This window comes from Prunus avium, chromosome 2, assembly GCF_965620075.1.
Source record: "Prunus avium chromosome 2, drPruAviu1.hap1.1, whole genome shotgun sequence".
NCBI lineage: Eukaryota > Viridiplantae > Streptophyta > Magnoliopsida > Rosales > Rosaceae > Prunus > Prunus avium.
The window spans coordinates 35,173,229-35,194,407 of record NC_142285.1 but is presented as its reverse complement, the minus strand read 5'-3'; the positions used below and the strand labels follow the sequence as shown (position 1 = coordinate 35,194,407).

Sequence of the window (21,179 nt, the reverse complement as noted above, 5' to 3'; positions counted from 1 at the left end):
ATATAGATACCAAAACAAATATCAAAATTATCATAGATGATCTGATGAACTTTTATTTACGATCTGCTAAAAAAACCATTATTATTTTCGATAATGGAAAAAATGAGTGTTTCATTTGTGTTGTGTATATATAAAAGATGAATTAATATATAAAATAAACATGATATGGGAGAAATAAGACACACATGCATTGGGTACAAGTATGTTGTATTATATGGATGATGTTTTGCACAATTATGTTATAAACTTATAATTATAGATTTTTATTAAAGTTTTGGTGAAAAGATTTTTATTAAAGTTGATTCAACAGAGTGGCCATAATATCCAAGCCCAATTACACATTACAATACATGTGGAAAGTGAAGGATATCTTCCCTACGAACATACGAATAAGTCGTTCATCCAGAAATCGATCTTCTTGAATAATTTCATTATACTTATTAATATATAACTCACACTTCATCAAATTAGGACGATGAAAGTCAATATCTCTCTCTCAATCTCATTCTCACTTTTTTTCATATGTACTATATAGCACATAAAATGAGAGAATAAGAACTGAAAACTAAAATTAAATCATTAGCAAACCGGCTCTCAGATAATGCTAATTAGTTGTTAATAGATACCAACGAGAATGCATACGCCATGGTGGGACAGGTGATTGATTGGTAAGGCAAAGATTCTGTTTCTAGTTATCAGACGGTCCTTCCTACCGTCACCGCCATTGTAGTGTTGGAAATTGGAATAAAAAAGGTGGCCCTCCGTTGACCAGATTGGACTTCGAATTTGAAGTGAGAGTTCATTTCTTCTTCACATGTTAGGAGATTTTGGGTTAGAATAATGGGCCTTATTGGGCCTGCTATGCTTTGATGGGATTAAAAGCTTTAATATCTTCAATAAAAGTGTGACGTCACGAATGAGAATACAGTGTGTGTAGCATACTAGCATGTAGATGGTTTAGAATTGTAGATGTTTTTTTCTTTTATTTCATGTAGCTTGTGCATCTAAATACACACGTGTCGCCATGTATTGATTTTTCACCATTTAGCAAACGGGGTCAAACAACTCACCGGATGTAGAATGAAAGCAAACCTGTTCACACCAGCAAAAGCAAATAAGAACAAGACAATTTGTAACACGAGTGGAGTGAAGCAGGTGAGCCCACTACTTGAACTAAAATCCTAATATTGTTTGTACAGTCCCGATCTCTTGGGGGGTCCAAGAGATTTATAGTCACTCACCGTTGGATGTAAATTTAACGGTTCACTTACTCTTGCACTCATTTTAAGAAATTTTTTTGAACCATTGGATTAATATCCAACGGTAGGTGACCACAATTTCTTAGACTCCTGTGGTCCAAGAGATCAGGACTAATTGTTTGTATTCAGTGATTCACCACAAAAAAATACAATTGACCAATCACATGGCCTTAGCTATTTTCAGTCTCACCCGCAATTTCAGTGGAAGGGTCGGAAGTGTTTCATTTTATCCTTATTACTATAATAAATACGATAGATCAAGTGATGCTCTTATATTTTCTATTTAATCCTATATTTTTGCTGCTGTTAATTTAATTCTGTAAATAGGTAATTCTGAAAATTTCTTCACCATGAGTGCTATGATGTTTTGATAATAAATAAATAGATTAAAACACAAGTATTATCTTTGTGTTTTTTATCTGCACATTCACACTATTTAGGGTTAGCAATTTGTATTCAAATTGCATAAACGTCATTTTTAAATTATGAGTGTGAGTCTCCTTTTCTTCACGAGGAGAATCATATATAACCTTTAATTAAAGCTTCATTTGGTTTAGTTTTTATTCTTTTATGGTGAAAGAGAAGAAGATAACCTTCATATAATTTTTAACATTCCAAAAAATAAACGACCACATTCATGTAATTTTAAACATTACAAAAGAATTCCAGAGGCATATCGTTCGTGTCTTGTATAGTGTTGCAGCATTGCACTTTTGACTTTGTTTACTCAACTACTTTCAAGTCATTAATCAACAATTAAATACACCATTAAGTTAATTTTCTATCCGAAATTTCGACATAATTTATTTTGCTCTTGGTGCAATCGGGGAAACAAATGTAAGCTTGTATAGGACATCACAGTCATTGAATCAACTTGGCTGATCATTAATTATCATGCAATAGATTAAGTGCAGCTCTTATATGATATTTTGTATATATCATTATAGGTATACGCTTGCTGTCCAATTAAATTTCTTAGACAAATTTTAGGGAGGAATTAGACAAATACAACTCCAACCATGCTCCCTATCTACCTCCTAAAATAAGGAGAACTCTCTGCGGATGTTTTTGTTTTCTTGTTGTTTGCCTCTCTGCTTCCCCCTGTGGTTGGCTGTATCTTTTGCGGTCTCTCTTTGGCCTGTTTTGGTCTCTCATTAGGAGTTTTTTGGTTTGTATTTTATTTTCGGTTGCGATACGGATTTGTCTTTTCTGTCATTGCACGGTTGATATACATTGTTAGTCTGAGTACAAGTGCTTCGGGCTGTTGAATAAGGGGTTAAATATTTGTTGGTTTAGACATAATTCTCTCCGGATCAATTAATTTGGTCATTGGAGATGTTGTATCCATTTCGGCATTTTTGTAGTTTTGTAGTATGTTCTATTTCTTCAATAAATACCATCGCTTTGTTTCCAAAGAAAATAAAAAGACCACTCTTTTATCAATTTTAGCCCTTTTTTTCTTCAAAATAATCAATTTCATGCAACTGTGTGCAGCTACCTCACATGATTAATTGGTCATATATATATTTCCTTGGCAAAAAAGAAGAAAATTGGTCCATATTTCCAAAAAGGATGAATATATATAAAGCAGTACAAATTGACTATTCTGATAATTGCAATAACAAACCACAATCCAGGACACGTATATATATGTCTCTGATAATACAACATCGGAACATCCGTATATAATAATACCCGAAAAACTTCCAGCCTGCATCTAATTTATTAATTACTAAAGTCATAGATTCGAGTATATATAATTGCACACAAAAAATTAAAGAAAAAAGTGGATGGATGGGGCCATTTGGACTGGTAGGTTGAGGCCGATGATGATGAGTCCTCTCCTCTGCAGCTTCAGCCTCATGGATTGGCGTTGTTGGGCTCATCAATACGAAGAGCTCCACCGTGCCTGGCCTTCTTCATCTGAAGATGCTGATCATACGGATCCTGGTCGTCCATTACAGCCACCGCCTTGCGCTTCTGGTCCTGATGATGATCAGCCTCATCACCGCTGCTCTCGTCCTCCTCCTCATCAACATCATAATTACCGCTGCTCTGGTCCTCTTCTTCATCATCAACAACATCATAATTGCGGGCATCCGAGGACTGAAAATTGGGTTTAACAAATAAAAATCGATGACAATCAAAGCTAATTAGACGACAGTCTGAGAGAGTTGGATGCATAAATAATTTATAAATACCAAAGTCTCTTCGAACGAAGTTGATGCTTGATTGTACTTGTAATCAATCCTGGCATCTTGGTTGAAGGAGGCCTTATAGTGATATGGCGGAGCGAGGACCAGCTCCAGCGGCGATGGAAGATCCTCGACGCGAATTAGGGCTTCGATGAGGCCTTCCTCCATGAGCTCCTTCTCAATTTCACCTCCCCGGGAGAGGGACAGCATATTCCAGATCCGGGTAGAATCAAGATTCCAAAGCTGGGGTTCGGTCAAGCTGCTCTTGTTCTTCATGTACTCCGCCAGCTCCTCGGGGCTCCCGTGTTTGACAACCAACGAACGCACCGCATCAATAAATCGGAGGATGTTTCTGTTCTTGATTCCTAGGACCAGCTCCGAAGCTGAGACATCTGATGGTGGCAAGTTAAGGTCTGGGATGCACCTCGCCGCCGCGTAGTTCATATCGGTAAGGTCAGGTGGCGGCAGAAAACAGAAACCCACGACATGATGGCTGCTGCTGCTGCTGCTGTGTAAGTCCATGTTCAGGCGGTAGCCCGTACTTGCAGCGATTGCATCTTGTCGGCTCGGGCCGTTGACGGGGATTGAAGACAAAAAGACCCTCTCTGGGCTCAAGCTTGGGGTACTGTTTGAGCCGTTGGTTACTGCAGCCGAGTAGAGTCGACTGGCATTTGGTGACATGAAAGCAGGTGAAGAGGGTCGATTGATTGGGCGAGAGTGGACCCTTTCTTGTTTGTTACTGCTTTCTTCAACCTCTGCAACTTTCATGGCATGGAAACGGACTTCTCCTAGGTGGAGACGGAGTAAATCGAGTGAAGAAGAAGAAGAAGAAGGGATCATTTGAAAGGGATTTTGAAGAAGAGACGAGATAGTCATAGCTTAGCTCTGTGAGTCTGAGACTAGAGAGAGAGAGAGAGAGGGGAGGGGTGTTTGGATGTTGAAATGTAGACCAAAGGTATGTTATAGGTTGTTCACATATGGCCTTTAAATATGGGATTTCTGTTCTTCTTCTTTCTTTATTTGTCACTCATTATTGAAAAATAATTCACCACCATGGTTGATCTTGATTTGATAAAAAAGCGAGTAACTTTGCTATAAAGTTCAAATGTTTTTTTTACAACCTGCTAGTGCCTCTCACATGGAGCTGTCACAGTTTAAAACATTCCTAATTAATGAGTATACTACAAATTGGACTGCCTATTTATTTTGGGCTCAAAAGCTACTGAAAAACTAATATTTTCTTGAAGAAGTCGTCAACTGGTACGAGGGAGGGCCTTCTTTGCATCCAATGTCTACACGTGTCGCCCCCAAAAACCTTTTTGGCCATTTGTCAAACGTAGGCCACCACTAGTACGCACTCAAAGTAGATTTATGCAATCCAATCCAATTACAGATTTCCTGTTTACATCGTTTTGAAATTAATATTACTAATTAAACTATATTGTATAAAAGAATTAAGCACCAAGGATGGTTGGTTAATTTAGATGAGGAGAGAGACTAAGCATAACTCAATGCAGATTGGACGCAACCATTTCTCGCTGTTTTTTACTACCAACAGTGCCAGCCAAGCAAAGGATTGGGTTAAAACTTCATCCAAATTAACCCAATCATTCTACTTTAAAATATAAATAAAACATTAAGTACAAAAAAGAGTTTCTCGGTATTGGCGATCAGTCTCAAGTGTTAGAGTCCCTGCTTCAGGGAGTCCGGTTTTCATGTTACCAAAGTTCCTGTGCTCCCATGTTCCCTCCTTACTTTTGTGACATGTGTCACACAACTTAATAGGAGTTTAACTCTGTTAATTCTCTTTTACCATTTTTTTTCTTTAATTAAAATAATTAAAATATATTATATTAGAAAACACGTTTGACAAAAAAAAAAATCAGGCCGCTTCATCTTCTACGCTACACTTCAACCCCTACATCTTCTCTGCACTGCAAAACGCAGCCACTTCATCTTCTCCGCTCTACAAAACTCAGCCCCTGCATATGGTTTGTTTTTCTAGTTCGCTCGTCAGCTGATGGTTCATCAAGTTAGCACGCTTTGCTCTTCATGTTTTTTTCTTCTGCTTTTTGATTGCTGGTTTTTTAGCATCGTATGCAAAATTCAGCCGCTTCATCTTGGGTATATAATTATCAAATGAATTGCGTAATGGGTATATAATTACCAAAACTCAGCCCCTACATATATTTCGCTCGTTGACCACTGGTTCGTAAGGTAAGCCGGGCTCTACTTCATAATTTTTTCCCCCTTTTTGGTTGCTAGTGTTGGAGCCATCGCACAAGAAGCTTTTAAATGGTTAATTTGCGATAATTATATACGCATTATGCAATTCATTTGGTTTCAATATTTTTTTTTCCAGAAAAGAGAAGGAAGAAGGTTGATTTGGCTGAAGCATACCTCCACCATTTTGGTTCATTAGAAGTTAATTCCCATCTTGCCTTTTAAATTGATCCTATTTTCAAGCTATGTCTCTGGACACTTGGCTACAAAGTCATCACAAGATTGAAACCAAATGAATTTGATTCAAATGAAAGGCATATTTGGGTATATGATTGTTGCAAGTTATATATTTATAAGTTTTTCATACGATGCTCGAAAACCAGCAATCAAAAAGCAGAAGAAAAAAACATGAAGAGCAGAGTGTACTTTCCTGATGAACCAACAGCCAACAGGGTTGAGTTTCGTGGAGCAGAGAAGATGAAGTGGCTAAGTTTTGCAGTGCAGAGAAGATGTAGGGGTTGAAAAGTGTAGCGTAGAAGATGAAACGTGTTTTCTAATATAGCATATTTTAATTGCTTTAATTAAAGAAAAAAAAATGGTAAAAGAGAATTAACAGAGTTAAACTCTTGTTAAATTGTGTGCCACATGTCACAAAAGTAAGGAAGAAACATGGGGCACATGAACTTTGGAAACGGGAAAACCGGACTCTGCTTCAGGAGACAGGAATTAGGGCACCTTTTCTTTCGCTTTTTCTTTTAAAAAGTAAAAATTTACTACTGAATTTAGTTTCGTTTTTTCGCAACTAATAATACTTACCAAATGGAAAGAAAAAGATTCACTCATTCAAACTCAAAGTAAAAGAAAAATGAAGATATTTACCTCATATTCCACGCACGGAGCCAAAACTTTGTGTTCCACCACTTGTCTCCACACAAGGAAAGTTACTTACGTTACGTGTATAAGGCCATCCCCAATGAGGCCTCTATTTAGAGCCCCAATGGTGGGACAGGTGATTGATTGATTGACCAATCACATGGCCTTAGCTTTTCCATGTTATTTTCATTGGAAGGGTAGGTAGTGTTTCATTTTATGAAGCTCCAAACGTCCAAGATGGCCCCTTATTACTATAATAAATCAAGTGATGCTCTTATATTTTCTATTTAATCCTATATTTTAAACCCTATACATTGCAAAGACAAACACTTTGGTCACTGATATTTTAAACCTTATAGAGGAAATTTATTTTATTTGTATTTTTCAACAAAGGTTTCATTTCAATCTTCATCCACTTGTTTAATTAGGTTTTTAAAGTAGATACTGTAGATAGATAGAGGCTTCGCCCGGAGAAGAAGACAATAACATGCCAAAGCATGTCAGAAACAATTCCCAGAAAGTAACCCAAATGGCGCCGGTGGCCACGGGCCTTCCTTTTATGCCTCTGAGTTTGACAATTATTCCAGTACTTTTGCGTCTTGAGGGGATAGGTAGTTTCTTTTAGGTCGAGTGGGGGGATAGGTAGTGGCTAGTGGGGGATAGGTAATGTTAACGATTGGATAGGTGGTGTCGTGTTCATTTGCGATTGAGCACTAATCGTGTTCATTTCCTTTTATGCCTTTGGGGCACTAATCGTGTTCATTTCCTTTTATGCCTTTGGGGCACTAATCGTATTGTATAAATTGTATTGCGTGTTATTTAGATAAGGCGTTGAGGACATCACAAAGTATGGCGTATTAATATTATAAAGTTGGTAATAATGCATAATGTTCGAGTTCAATGACATTTTAATTATTTTTCAAACATAAGTTATGTTCATAACTCGTGAAAATGAAAGAATCATATCCTAGCATTAATTCATCCCATTGGCATTTCTTCAATTACCCAATTTTTCCTCATTTTCGTACCAGTCTTAAATTCATTGTTGGAGATATATTCTTTTGTATCGTCAAAATTGTTTTAAAAGAAATATAAATCACTCGTAAATAGCAAGAAGTTCAATTGTTTGTGAAATTAAAGTTTTTTATTATAAAAAAAAGTGAGATTTTGGTGGTTTATAATCACACAAAGATTCAGACCATTTGTTTTAAATATGGTTTTCATAGCTCTTGGAAGAAAGATTTGAAAAAACTAAGAACAAATAATTCGAATTCATTGTACAATAAGTGTGAGGCAATTTATTTATTTATTTATATCTAATTGTGATATGCCAATTTTTCAGCCATTAGATTAAATTTAAATGACATCACTAGTTAACAGACCTCTTTAACTTAGAAGAGAATTTGCTTGAATTAATAATTAAAGAGTGTTTTAGGAATAATGGTGGGTGGAAAGAGAGGATTGTGTTTTTTCAAATTTACATAGTAAGTGGAAAGATAAGGTCAGTGGAAATAACATCACTTTTTTTTTTAATCTTACATCCAATGAAATCCAAGTACAAGAAAAAGGAAGAGTAACTAAGATATGATTGAGAGCCGAAAACAACCAAAACAAAGTCCAAACCAACGAGCTTCGGAAAAAGATAAACAGAAAAGAAAATGTTAGTTTGATAAATGGACAACAGAAGAGATAGATTTGTGGGACATTATTCCCTCCATAAGTACTTCTTGTGGCATTTTTTATGAAAAATATTTGTCTTCAAATATCAGTAGTTATGCTGAGAATAAGTTAATTCCATGGTTCATTCTTTTATATGTTTCTAGCTTATTCTAGTTCATAATTTTTATCATTAATTTCAAGTAAATAAAGATGTCACAAACATATACAATTGCAGCATTAAGTTAAATTAGATTGTTGTTATTATAGTCTTTTTCTTGAAGCAATACGTTCATCTATTTTGTTAGATTGTTGTTATATACAATTCCAACCTCAATAATTTTCAATTTGCATGATTTTTTATATGGATAATTTATGAATGTAAATTTGAAAAATAGATAGTTTGAATATTTTATTTTTTATGTTTTTCTAAGGGATGCTAAAAGATGTTCTTCAAATAATTTTATATATACAAATATATATATATATATATACAGTCCCCTTCAGTTGAGGGATCCCTCAAATAGTGTTATTTGAGGGATGGGGCGCTCAACCGTTGGATCTGTTTTAATGACCTTGTGTGGCTGAGATTGAATTACATCTTTTAACCCATTTTCACACTCCTGACCCACCACAAACTCCACTTCAGTTGAGGGAACGACGTACGCTGGGAAACCAAACGTCTCTCTTTTTCCTCCAACGCTTGGAGACCTATCACGCAGACCAAACGACCCAACGTGAAGAAGAAGACTCACCATCGTCAGTTGAAGAAGAAGACCCACCATCGTCAGTTGAAGAAGAAGACCCACCATCTATGCGACAGAGGTATGCTATCATTGGTTCTTATTCTTTCAATATCTGAGCCATGGTTCTTCGATTTGGAGTTCTGGGATGAATTCTGATATGGTTTCAATGGGTTTGAAGATCACTCCTCCAGATTTTTAATGGTTTCTTAAAGTTTTGGAATATCATGTGTATGAAGTAAAAATAAACACAATTTGATTAATGGAACTTCGATTTTGGGTTTCTTGCGTTGTGTGATGAGTTTTGATTTGGGTTCTTTTGAGTAATTCATAATTTGGGGGTTCTTGCTAATTATTGTTAGTTTTTTTTTTATTGTTAACCCCAATTTTTTTATTCAGGGACGAAGTGCTGCTAGAACAAGATGTCAACCCAATTCAGGATCTAGATGCCAAATTGTGAAATTTATTGAATAATCAATTTAAGGACCACCTTGCTTTCAAGCAATTCTATGTTGAACGGCTTTGTGAATACAAGGCTAACCTCTTTGTCCCAAACTCAATATTATTTTTAATAACTGTAGTGTGGTCTTACTTTTATTTTTTTTCTTGCATTGCAGGTTTGTAGTGGGGTAATCTTGTTCGTTCACTCTTGAAGTTCAACATCTGATGTACTAAGGATGGTTTTTTTTGCGGGTGTTTGTTTAAACTCAATAAGGATTTTGTAGCTCTTCTCTGTAATAAGGATGGTTTTTTTTTTGTATGTGTGGGTTGGTAATTTGTATAGGGATGACGAGACTACTTCCTATACAATGGATGTTGTACATAATTGTTTTTCCCTTTCGTAATGAATACTTGATGTTATCAAGTTTATTTTATCTTAGTAATGAAAACTTTATTCAGTTCATAGTGTGGTAGTTTTCCCGTGTTTTCTCTTCCACTTTTCTGAACTTTAATGGCATATATGATAGTTTGTTTCACTATTTCAGTACTAGTAAACTCATCCAAGACATTCATTCATATAACACCAAAACTTAACTATGATATTAAAGAATAGCAGCAAAACAAATTTGTTTCCTTTTAATTGAAATGATTTCTGAATGGTTTTCTTTGTTCAATACACTGCGCATCAAAAGGCATTCTAATGAAAACAAAAAGTACAAACACAATCTTTCCATTAGGAGGCTAGTTGCACGAAGCTTGATTGGGCAAACATAGTCTTTTCTTCAAGTATGTCAGTGCAACTCTACAACCCAAGAAATAGGTGGAATCACTGGAGTTCGAAACATCATCCAAAAAACTCATCATCCTGACAAGACAAAGTAAATGAAAAAATAAATACAAATTTATCATTCTCAATAACAAGCAATTTATATAGTGGAAGAATTATTGTCCATTTCATCAACAAAATACTCCATATAAGTTCTGTGTATAACTATAATTACCTGTGACGAAGAACTATTATCCATGCCATTAAAAGCATCTTTTTCAACATTTGAAGAGCTATCATGGTCAAAGATAACATCACAAAATTACACATGAGGTTAATACATAATAATAAAAAAGGAAAAATACAAATAAGTTTGCATTCTTACGATTTTTGAAGCATAGGGCAGTTCCTTTTGTCGTGTGTTTGTCCATATTTTCCACACCCATTACAACGCCGACCTTTGTATTTTTCTCTCGCCAACTCCTTTCTGCCCTTAAGTCTTTTCCCACTTCCTTTTGCTTTAACAGGATCTGGTTCATTTATACAAGCTTCAAAAGCAATACTTCTCCTTGCAGAAGGTAGTACTTCTTTAGCACCATGAAGCAATGGTTTAATCCTCTCAATCAATGAATCCAATGCCTCACAGAAGATCTGACTGGCCTCATCACTTAAGATGACTTTATCAATCACATTTGAATATCGTTGGAATAATGCACTGCGCTTTCCTATTAAGGATTTGTCAACAGATATCACAACACCATCATTGTCAACCACAAGATCAGATCTAGCAGATCTAGTCCATCTCTTCAAAATATATTGATCTGGCAATTCATGAAGCTGACGTATTTTGTGCAAATATGCCAAAGTATGGCTACATGGGATTCCCAAACTCTCAAACATATGACAGCTACACGATGCAAAATCTGCATATTTGTCATAAACATTCAGCCGGTTTCTTTTTTTCTTTTTGTCATCCATATGTACAACTTTATATGTGCAGTGAGTGGCATTCTCTTCTATAAGCTCAACATTATTGCAATAACTCTCCCACAACTGATCTTGAAATTTATAGAAGTAAGTACGTGTGTATATATTAGCCATTTGTCTATCCATCATTATAGGGCACTTAGTTTTTGCCTTCTCATTTATATCAGTGTGATATGCCATCAATTCCAAATGTCGTTGGTGTAAAAGTCCTCTATTAAATTGAACCATAAAGTCCACCAAGGAATTGTTTTTTGATACATACCTCTTGAAAAATGCATGCCCACTTTCTGCTCGCTGACTACTAGACATTCCACATGAGAAAATGTGGTTCACATAAGCTGGCACCCATTTAGATCGAATATTAAATATTGATTGCAACCATGTATCTTCATTTAACCCGCTGTCCTCAACAATTCTCTTCCATCTCAAGTCAAACTCATCTCTACTCTCAGAATCCCAAACACATTCTCTAAATTGTTGATAGTGAAGAATACACTTGGGCTTGTCAGAGAATTTATTCAAAATATGCCAGCTACAATACCTGTGAAATGTGTTTGGAAGAGCTTCTGAAATGGCTTTTGTCATTGCTGGATCCTGATCAGTAATAATAATTTTTGGAGCATCACCTGGCATAGCCCTCAAAAATTCTCTAAACAACCAAATGAAGGAGTCTGCAGTCTCGTCACTTAAGAATGCCCCAGAAAAAATAATTGTCTGACCATGGTTGTTTACTCCCATAATTGGTGCAAAGATCATACAATATCGATTGGTGTTGTAGGTAGTGTCGAAGATAACCGCATCACCATAAAACTTGTACGATTGCCTAGAGATTGCATCAGCCCAAAAACATCGAGTAATGTTGTGTTCAATATTTGTCTCAACCTTGAATATGAACCCTGGATTTTTTTCTTGCTCATTCATGAAATGATCAAACAACATTTCTCCATCATGACCCTTGATCTTCATACGTCTATCTCTGTTGGAGTTGTACATATCTTGTTGAGTAAAACCAACATTTTCAATGCCTCCAGCTTGCGTTGCTAGAATGTCATATTGTTGGTGTGTGGATACATTTACGGATATTAGTTGTTGTGCTACAAGTTGATCAACACCAGAAATTCGACGATGGGACTTTAATAAGTGGCGTCTTCGTGGGGTTGTCATTGGATGAGTATGAGCCTCTTCAAATATGGTGACTACGTATCCACCATATTTTGATTTAACAACTATTAGTCGTGCCTTGCAAGACTCTCTGCCTACTCCACGACGCCTTTTTACAGCACCACTTGTTTCAGTTGACCAACTTCCCTCTTTATTGCAAACGTACTCTTTTCGTATGACCTCTCCGTCTTTACTCTTCTTACTAGAGTATGATCGAACACTAAACCCAGCTTCCCTTGCATACTGATTGTAAAAGTCATACACTTCTTCTAATGTTTCAAATTGTTGACCTTGGAAGGGAGTGAGCTCACCAATTACTTGAGGATAGAAAATTGATACAGAAGGATTTGTTTCCGAATCAGTTTCCATGTGAACTAATATGCCATTATTAGCTTCCATAGTTGAACAACAGGTGAGCAAATCTGTTTACCATAGAACATGCACAGATGCACTTTAATCACAAAACATGGACATATATATGACATTCTGTTTTTTCTTCTCAAATATCAATTAAGAGTAGATAAAAAAAATATATTATATGTAAGAAATTCTGTTTTCTTGTATTTTTTTTTTCCTTAAACTATGTTGAATGGAGCATTGAAAGCACGATGGAAAACTACAAAACTACAAAACTACAGTACTCCCAAAAAACAAAAAAATAAGTAGCTATGAATCACAAGAAACACAAACCATGTTGAAAGGAGCATTGAAAGCACAGGTTTGATGGAAAATTACAAAACGTACTCAATAAAAAAAAAAGTTGTAGAATTGTTGATGAGTTCTTAAAATCCATATCAAAACTCAGGATACCATACCCGTTTATTTGTGTTTATTTTTACTTCATACACATGATATTCCAAAACTTTAAGAAACCATTAAAAATCTGGAGGAGTGATCTTCAAACCCATTGAAACCATATCAGAATTCATCCCAGAACTCCAAATCGAAGAACCATGGCTCAGATATTGAAAGAATAAGAACCAATGATAGCATACCTCTGTCGCATAGATGGTGGGTCTTCTTCTTCAATTGACGATGGTGGGTCTTCTTCTTCAACTGACGATGGTGAGTCTTCTTCTTCACGTTGGGTCGTTTGGTCTGCGTGATAGGTCTCCAAGCGTTGGAGGAAAAAGAGAGACGTTTGGTTTCCCAGCGTACGTCGTTCCCTCAACTGAAGTGGAGTTTGTGGTGGGTCAGGAGTGTGAAAACGGGTTAAAAGATGTAATTCAATCTCAGCCACACAAGGTCATTAAAACAGATCCAACGGTTGAGCGCCCCATCCCTCAAATAACACTATTTGAGGGATCCCTCAACTGAAGGGGACTGATATATATATATATATATATATATATATATATATATATATATATATATGGGGTATAGTCAATTAGTCCAAAATGAAAAGAACTAACTAGCAATAATTTAATTGTTATGTGAGAAATAAATGTTCTGGATAGAGAAGGGACCAGCACGACTACGGCCATGACTAGCTACACCAACCCCAACCTTCCCTTCTCTTCTATATATTCATATATATATATATATATATATATATATATATATATATATATATATAGTTCTTCCCTTCATAATTCAATACAGATTGAGTATAAACAAGAAATTATTGAACTAAATCACAAAAGATAATGTAGTATATAAAAAGTGTAAAAAAGTGGCTTGTAAGATCGAAGTTCAATGGATGGCCACACTTAATTTGACTAGACCTTGGTGTCCACTCTAATTATCGTTGGATGAGTATAATTTAATTTACTTGCTACACAAATCTAAAAAATTCCACTCATCTAACGGCAATCAATATAGTGATAATACTAACGACCAATTAAGAGTGGTGACAACCGAAAAGAAAAGGTATATAAAAAAGCAAAAGCAAAAACAAATGTTATAAATAAAGCCACAAATAGAAATAGTATTTGAACTAAAACCTTAGTATTCACCATAAAATAGAATTATTTTTTAAAATAAATAAAAAACCTAGTTTGTAGACACGCATGGTGTTAGATTTTCCATCAATATAAATTCAAGCAAGAAGAATCAAAGAAATTTGACACAAACCGCACCTTCTCTGTTCCGTGACAGAACCCTAGCTCTCCATTCCAAATTTTCCAAAACTGCCCAATAGATAATAAAATTTAAAGAAAAAAAGAGGAAAGAGATTCCTCAGATCTGGACATGTGTTTCACTTTTATATTATAACAACGTAATTTGCATAAATAATAATATGAAAATTTTCCATTCATAATGGGCGCGACGCAATCTTTATAGTTTATACTACCAACCAAACAGAACCAAACAGAACCAAACAGCCAAGAGCCAAGGATTTGGTTCAACTTTATCCCAACCAAACAGAAGCAACTCTATTAATAACAACACAACCAAACAAAGCTATACGCAAAAACTTATGACCTGGACGTTTGTCAGGAGAAAAACTTCCCAATCATCGGTTGTAGCAAATTTAACCAATAGATCTCATCTAAGCTTTTCTCCAGCATTGATCTAATCTAGGCCAGCAGCAAATTTATGAAATTCCTAAGATAGTAAATACACAAATTCCACTGGGAATTTCCAAACTTGCACAAAACAGAGCAAGTTATTCACACAAAAACATACTATTTTTTAAATAAAAATTAAAAAGCGAAAAGTACAAAAGGCGGTGTTCGGATTGGTGATCACTCTGAAGAGTCAGAGTCCCCTGCTTCAGGAATTGGTGACTTGGGCTCATCGATACCAACAACTCCACAGTACCTGGCCCTCTTGGCGGCCTTCCCGCCTTTTTCCGGAATTGGAAGCAGCTCCTCCGGCGCCGGGAACTGAAGATCGTCGAAGCGCATTGGGGCCTCGACGAGGCCTTTCGTTACGAGCGCCTTCTGAATTTCGGCTTCCAGGGTGAGAATATTCCAGATCCGAATCGAATCCAGGTTTCCGATTTCTCCTTCACTTTTGCTGCTCAGAATCTTCCTGTACTCCGCCACCCCCTCATCACTCCCGTACTCGCCCAGGTACCACACCACGTAATCAGTGAACTGGGAGATGTTCTGGCTCTTGATTACTCCGACGAAATCCGTCGTCGGCGCCGTCTCATCCGGCTGCGATACGTTGAGATCCGGGATGTAATTGGGTCCTCTATTTGGTGCGGGGTCCACGTAATTCTGGCCACCGTCGTCGGCAGCGGGCCCGTTTCCTAGGAAACAGAACTGGTGGTGGCTGCTGCTACTGTTTAGAGCCAAATTCAATCCGAATTGGATGACTGCAGCAGCGGCGTCTTCTGGAGTGGGCCCAGTCAGAAGAGGGATGCGAGTGACGAAGACCTTTTCTGGGCACAAACTAGTACTCCCGGTTCCGTTGACAGCTGCCGAGTAGAGTCTGGGTGGCCTGAAACCGCCATTTGGTGAGGCTCGATTGAATGGGTGGTCAGGGAGCAGCACACGGACTTCTTCTAGGTGGAAGTGAAATAAATTGACACGAGAGTTGGGGCTCATTTTGAAGGGTTTTTTCAGAAAATACGCCATACCCGCCGTATCTAGTAGCTCTGTGAGTTTGCAGAGACACAGAGAGAGAGAGAGTTTTGAAGTTGAACGTGGAGAGTGGTTAAGATGGTGAAGTGGGTTCTTTCAGGGCTAAGAGAGAGAGAGAGAGAGAGAGAGAGAGAGAGAGAGAGAGAGAGAGTTGAAAGTGAAGAGTAAAGGTTAAGATGTTGAAGTGGGTTTTTGAGGGCTGGGAGAGGAGGTCTTTTTATAACCCTCCTCCTCCTGCAGTTGAAGGGCTGGGAGAGGAGGTCTTTTTATAACCCTCCTCCTGCAGTTGAAGTTGATCTGTCTTTTTTTTGGGGTCTCCATTTCTTCCTCTCCTCTCTCCCTAGACGCACAACCCTCTCTCACCTCTTACTTTACTTTTTGATTTTTTAATGAAGATGCTCTAAGCCTCCTTCATAGGTAACTGGGTTTCGGTACGCTGGTCCGAAAAGTCAATAATTTACGTCAGCAGTACGTGGTGTCGAGAATGAAATTTGGTACGTGGTGACAGGCAAAGAATCCTATAAATCTCTTCAATTTTTTAAATATTTCCCTAAATCCCAAAATCCTAAACCCAAAGATTCAGAAACATTAACAACAATTAAACCATATTTTAATATTTCTCTTAAAAATGAATGAAAGTAAGCATACCACCAGTTGCAATCTCTCTCTACTAGTTGTTTGTTGTCGTTTTCTTTATAAGATTTGGTCCATGACATGCCCTATTAAATTTTCAATCTCACCCACAATTTCAGTGGAAGGGTGGGTAATGTTACATTTTATGAATAAAATGTCAGTTTTAATCCATAACCTTTTTAGGGTTAGCAATTTGTATGGTTCGCAACAAATCAAATTGCGTAAACGTCATTTTTAAATTGTTAACATTCAAAAAAGGACCATATTCATATAATTTTTAACATTACAAACGGAAAGGGTATGAAAAAACAAGAAAATGTTGTTAAATATAAATAGGTTACAAAAAAGAAAAGGTTATGGATTAAATACAACAGGTATTCACGTTGATAGCCGGTTGGTGTCAAATCATTGGCGTGACGATAACCTGGGACATGTCAAATCATTTTGCCTACTACAATTGACCATAGCTTTTCCATGTTATTTTAAATCTCACCCGCAATTTCAGTAGAAGGCTAGGTAGTGTTTCATTTTATCACAATAAATATAATAGATATTTATAAAAATACCCAATTCTAGATATGTATTTATAAAAATACCCAAGTACTATTTAAACATAGAAACATAGCCAAAATGGGTTTTGGGTATGTGTGTAATGATGAGTTTTGGGTATGTTTATAAATAAGTTTTGAGTGTGTGTAATGATGAGTTTTGGGTATGTTTATAAAGTGTTTTGGGTGTTGGTATTTTTATAATTTCAACCCTCATTTTGAGTATTTTAGTGAAACTCCCTAAATATAATGCATGCTCTTAGCCGGTTAGTGTTCATGTCACCCGCAAAAGGAGCTCCAAATATCACAATAAATATAATGCATGCTCTTATTCGGTTTAGGGTTTGAATTTGGAGTAGGCGTCAACAACACTCATGTAATTTTTAACATTCCAGAAAACGACAGCCTAAAAAAGAATGCCGGGCCGGGAGACGTATCATCGTTGGCCTTCATTCATGTCTTCACAGTTGCAGAATTGCATTCTTGACTTTGTTTACTGAGAGGATTTGCTCAACTAGTATTTTCATTTCTATACAACTTTTTCGTATTAATTCTTACAATTCGCACAAGCTACACATGTACAACTTTCTCTTAATTTCACCGTCGGATTTTAATATTATATTAAGTTGCACCTTTAAATAATGGCTCGTTAAATAATTGAAGTCCCAGGGAAAGCGAGCAAGCACAGGCCACCACACTTTTTGTCATCTTTCTCTCAGAATATTAGTCCATGGAAAATCCTTGTCACACCTACAATTGACAAATCACATGCCCTTAACTTTTCAATTCTCATCCAGAATTTTAATGAAAGGGTTTTCATGGAGCTCCAAATTAATATCCAAGTGATCTTGCTCATATATTTTTATTTAATTTTAAAAGTTCCTGCTTTAAATTCTATAACTGGCTACTCTAAAATTCTGAGAGTTGTTTGCCATGAGATTTGTCTACAAATCATTATTGGTAGACGCTTCCTTTAAAATTGAAAATGAAACAATTATTCTTCAGGTAATGGAATGAGATTAAAAAGATTAAAACATGAAAGGCTGTGCCTATCCAAAAACCTTAATAATTAGGGTAAAGTATTATGATTGTGCTTGCTTTTTAATTGGCAGCTGGTCTCGTCGCCGGTGTTTTTATTTGGTCTACTGGTCGCCGATGTTGATGGAAGGATAGGGTGAATTTATAAGCACTATTAATTGACTATTCTGATAATTGCAATAACAAGCCCATCAAGAATGGATGGATGGATGGATGAATTTATTAATTACTAAAGTCATAGATTCGTGTATATACAATTGCACACAAAAAATTAAAGAAAAAAGTGGATGGATGTATGGATGGATGGGGGCATTTGGACTGGTGGGTTGAGGCTGATGATGATGAGTCCTCTCCTCTGCAGCTTCAGCCTCATGGATTGGCGTTGTTGGGCTCATCAATACGAAGAGCTCCACCGTGCCTGGCCTTCTTCATCTGAAGATGCTGATCATACGGATCCTGGTCGTCCATTACAGCCACCGCCTTGCGCTTCTGGTCCTGTTGATGATCAGCCTCATCACCGCTGCTCTCGTCCTCCTCCTCATCAACATCATAATTACCGATGCTCTGGTCCTCTTCTTCATCATCAACAACATCATAATTGCGGGCATCCGAGGACTGAAAATTGGGTTTAACAAATAAAAATCGATGACAATCAAAGCTAATTAGACGACAGTCTGAGAGAGTTGGATGCATAAATAATTTATAAATACCAAAGTCTCTTTGTTGTCGTGGAACGAAGTTGATGCTTGATTGTACTTGTAATCAATCCTGGCATCTTGGTTGGCGGAGACCTTATAGTGATGTGGCGGAGCGAGGACCAGCTCCAGCGGCGATGGAAGATCCTCGACGCGAATTAGGGCCTCAACTAGGCCTTCCTCCATCAGCTCCTTCTCAATTTCACCTCCCCGGGAGAGGGACAGCATATTCCAGATCCGAATAGAATCAAGATTCCAAAGCTGGGGTATGGTCAAGCTGCTCTTGTTCTTCATGTACTCCGCCAGCTCCTCAGGGCTCCCGTGCTTGACAACCAACGAACGCACAGCATCAATAAATCGGAGGATGTTTCTGTTCTTGGTTCTTAGGACCAGCTCCGAAGCTGAGACATCTGAGACATCAGATGGTGGCAAGTTGAGGTCCGGGATGCGCCTCGCCGCGTAGTTCATATCGGCAAGCTCAGGTGGAGGCAGAAAACAGAAACCCACGACATGATGGCTGCTGCTGCTGTGTAAGTCCATGTTCAGGCGGTAGCCCGTACTTGCAGCGATTGCATCTTGTCGGCTCGGGCCGTTGACGGGGATTGAAGACAAAAAGACCCTCTCTGGGCTCAAGCTTGTGGTACTGTTTGTACCGTTGGTTACTGCAGCGGAGTAGAGTCGACTGGCATTTGGTGACATGAAAGCAGCCGAAGAGGGTCGATTGATTGGGCGTGAATGGACCCTTTGAGGTCTGTTACTGCTTTCTTCAACCTCTGCAGCTTTCATGGCATGGAAACGGACTTCTCCTAGGTGGAGACGGACTAAATTGACAGAAGAAGAAGAAGGGATCATTTCAAAGGGGTCTTGAAGAAAAGACGAGATAGTCATAGCTTAGCTCTGTGAGTCTGAGACTAGAGACAGAGAGAGGAGAGAGAGGTGAGGGGTGTTTGGATGTTGAAGTGCAGACCAAAGGTGTGTTATTTATAGAGTTATTTTATTTTATTTTATTTTTTTCAATGGAAGGACCAATTTCATCAACTTGTAGAAGACAACACGGAAACTCAGAACGTTCCAAAGCAAGACAAAAGAATTCCCTTGAGTCAGCAGCCAGGATGTCTGTAATGCAAGCTGGCACCCCATCAAAGATATGCAGACCTGGATTAAAATCAAACCTTTTAGCAGCCAAAGCATCAGCTGCACAGTTCTGTTCACAAAAAATGTGTCAATTCCAATCAGCACTCATTTTTAGTTTGCAGCAATTAACAGGGATTGGGTAGAAATACTGAGAGTATTGAGAAGAGTATTTTTATCACTTGTGTGTTTTGAGTTTGGGGGAGTTCGGATAGGCAAGTGGTGGGTGGGGTGGGAAGTTTTTCTGAGTCCTATTGGTGGGTTTAATGTTTTTTTTTAACTGTATGGACATGTGGCCACTTCTGATTGAGCCACATCTTCAGTTCAGAAGGAGTTCATTTTTCTCCTTCTAGGGCAAACAGCAGTGGACAAGACTATCGGGCAATAATTTTATGGCTTTGTTTTCTTTGCTTTGTCATGTATAGCCGCCACAAGGCACAACCACTTAGATTAGTTGCTTCTTGGTTTAGGGTGAGTAGCCAGCCACATATATTATGTGTTGGAATGGGCAGATCAAGACCGTCAGACAGTGATTCAGGAACGGTTGAGATCTTCTGAGACACCTTTCATCATGCTTTTAAATAATAATAAAAATGATTGAAAATGATGCATGCACATGTTGCAAATTGTGGCACAACTGAATTGTTAGAGACATATCATTGACGCAGTCTTTTTTTGTAAAAGGTATTTTTGGTTTCTGTCCGTATAGGGCAACCACCACTTTAGATAGAGTCTTGATTGACTCTCTGTTTGCTGCTTTAAATCAAACCCCTCTTTGTATTTTTCAACAGAATACAATCCTTTACAGTAGTTTCAAGTTTGGTATAAAATACAAGATATTTCAAGTAACTTAGAAAAAGTCTAATTCTTTTTTCCCTAACTTAGATATTTCAAGCATAAGGTTTGTCAAATTTGAATAAATTCACAAAAAGTTTGTTCCCTTATGAAATTATGGAGTAAGTAGGAAAAGAATAACCATAATTTCATAGAGGAACATACCTTTTGTGAAACTTTGAGTTTTCTTTAACTCTGAGTCTTTGACCTCTATCCATGCACCTAATAGCCTAAGGCCCAAAACCTTTTATTACTTTCTCAAGTTCCCTTTATGCCTTTTCGCTTTTCTCTTCTTCTTTTAAAGAAAAATATACAAGTGAGTGATGGTTTAAATTATAAAAGAGAGAGGGTTTCTCACACACCCTACTTGGATGCTATGAGAATTTGAACATGTGACTATTGGTAAGCAAATTAATGTCATTTTTCACTGAACTATACCCCGTTGATGCATGGACGAGAGTTT

At 37.2% G+C, this 21,179-nt stretch overlaps 4 protein-coding genes and 1 long non-coding RNA gene across 5 annotated transcripts; all 5 read right to left on the bottom strand.

Annotated features, from left to right (window-relative positions):
* Positions 1–2,819: 2,819 nt before the first annotated feature.
* LOC110751746 (uncharacterized) lies at positions 2,820–4,445 on the bottom strand. The gene is made up of 2 exons (XM_021952250.2): positions 3,461–4,445; positions 2,820–3,365 (listed from the first exon to the last, which is right to left on the bottom strand). Exons 1-2 carry the CDS (start codon positions 4,328–4,330, stop codon positions 3,120–3,122), a joined length of 1,116 nt encoding a protein of 371 aa, XP_021807942.1. The 5' UTR covers positions 4,331–4,445; the 3' UTR covers positions 2,820–3,119.
* A 5,562-nt stretch (positions 4,446–10,007) lies between these two features.
* On the bottom strand, positions 10,008–10,739 carry LOC148296939 (uncharacterized). The gene is made up of 3 exons (XR_015833591.1): positions 10,542–10,739; positions 10,392–10,449; positions 10,008–10,255 (listed from the first exon to the last, which is right to left on the bottom strand). It is a non-coding gene; the product is annotated as an uncharacterized LOC148296939 (long non-coding RNA).
* A 1,268-nt stretch (positions 10,740–12,007) lies between these two features.
* LOC110756022 (protein FAR1-RELATED SEQUENCE 5-like) lies at positions 12,008–13,613 on the bottom strand (the record flags this gene model as incomplete). Its single annotated transcript, XM_088248676.1, has 2 exons — positions 13,300–13,613; positions 12,008–12,726 (listed from the first exon to the last, which is right to left on the bottom strand). A coding segment is annotated over exon 2 (696 nt), but the record flags the coding sequence as incomplete, so codon positions are not given.
* A 1,200-nt stretch (positions 13,614–14,813) lies between these two features.
* LOC110751750 (uncharacterized) lies at positions 14,814–16,214 on the bottom strand. Its single transcript, XM_088248013.1, has one exon. The coding sequence runs from the start codon at positions 15,829–15,831 to the stop codon at positions 14,992–14,994; it is 840 nt and encodes a 279-aa protein (XP_088104139.1). The 5' UTR covers positions 15,832–16,214; the 3' UTR covers positions 14,814–14,991.
* Positions 16,215–18,230: 2,016 nt separating this feature from the next.
* On the bottom strand, positions 18,231–19,733 carry LOC110751745 (uncharacterized). Its single transcript, XM_021952249.2, has 2 exons — positions 18,767–19,733; positions 18,231–18,671 (listed from the first exon to the last, which is right to left on the bottom strand). The coding sequence occupies exons 1-2, from the start codon at positions 19,637–19,639 to the stop codon at positions 18,426–18,428; spliced, it is 1,119 nt and encodes a 372-aa protein (XP_021807941.2). The 5' UTR covers positions 19,640–19,733; the 3' UTR covers positions 18,231–18,425.
* Between the last annotated feature and the right edge of the window lie 1,446 nt (positions 19,734–21,179).

What these genes read in the sequence shown, in the direction of transcription:
- LOC110751745 (XM_021952249.2), bottom strand. Translation starts at nt 19,639, where the DNA reads ATGACTATCTCGTCTTTTCTTCAAGACCCCTTTGAAATGATCCCTTCT. An exon ending in ACGACAACAAAGAGACTTTG is followed by an intron (nt 18,672 to 18,766) that starts GTATTTATAAAT and finishes CCCAATTTTCAG; the next exon opens with TCCTCGGATGCCCGCAATTA.
- LOC110751750 (XM_088248013.1), bottom strand. Translation starts at nt 15,831, where the DNA reads ATGGCGTATTTTCTGAAAAAACCCTTCAAAATGAGCCCCAACTCTCGT.
- LOC110751746 (XM_021952250.2), bottom strand. Translation starts at nt 4,330, where the DNA reads ATGACTATCTCGTCTCTTCTTCAAAATCCCTTTCAAATGATCCCTTCT. An exon ending in CTTCGTTCGAAGAGACTTTG is followed by an intron (nt 3,366 to 3,460) that starts GTATTTATAAAT and finishes CCCAATTTTCAG; the next exon opens with TCCTCGGATGCCCGCAATTA.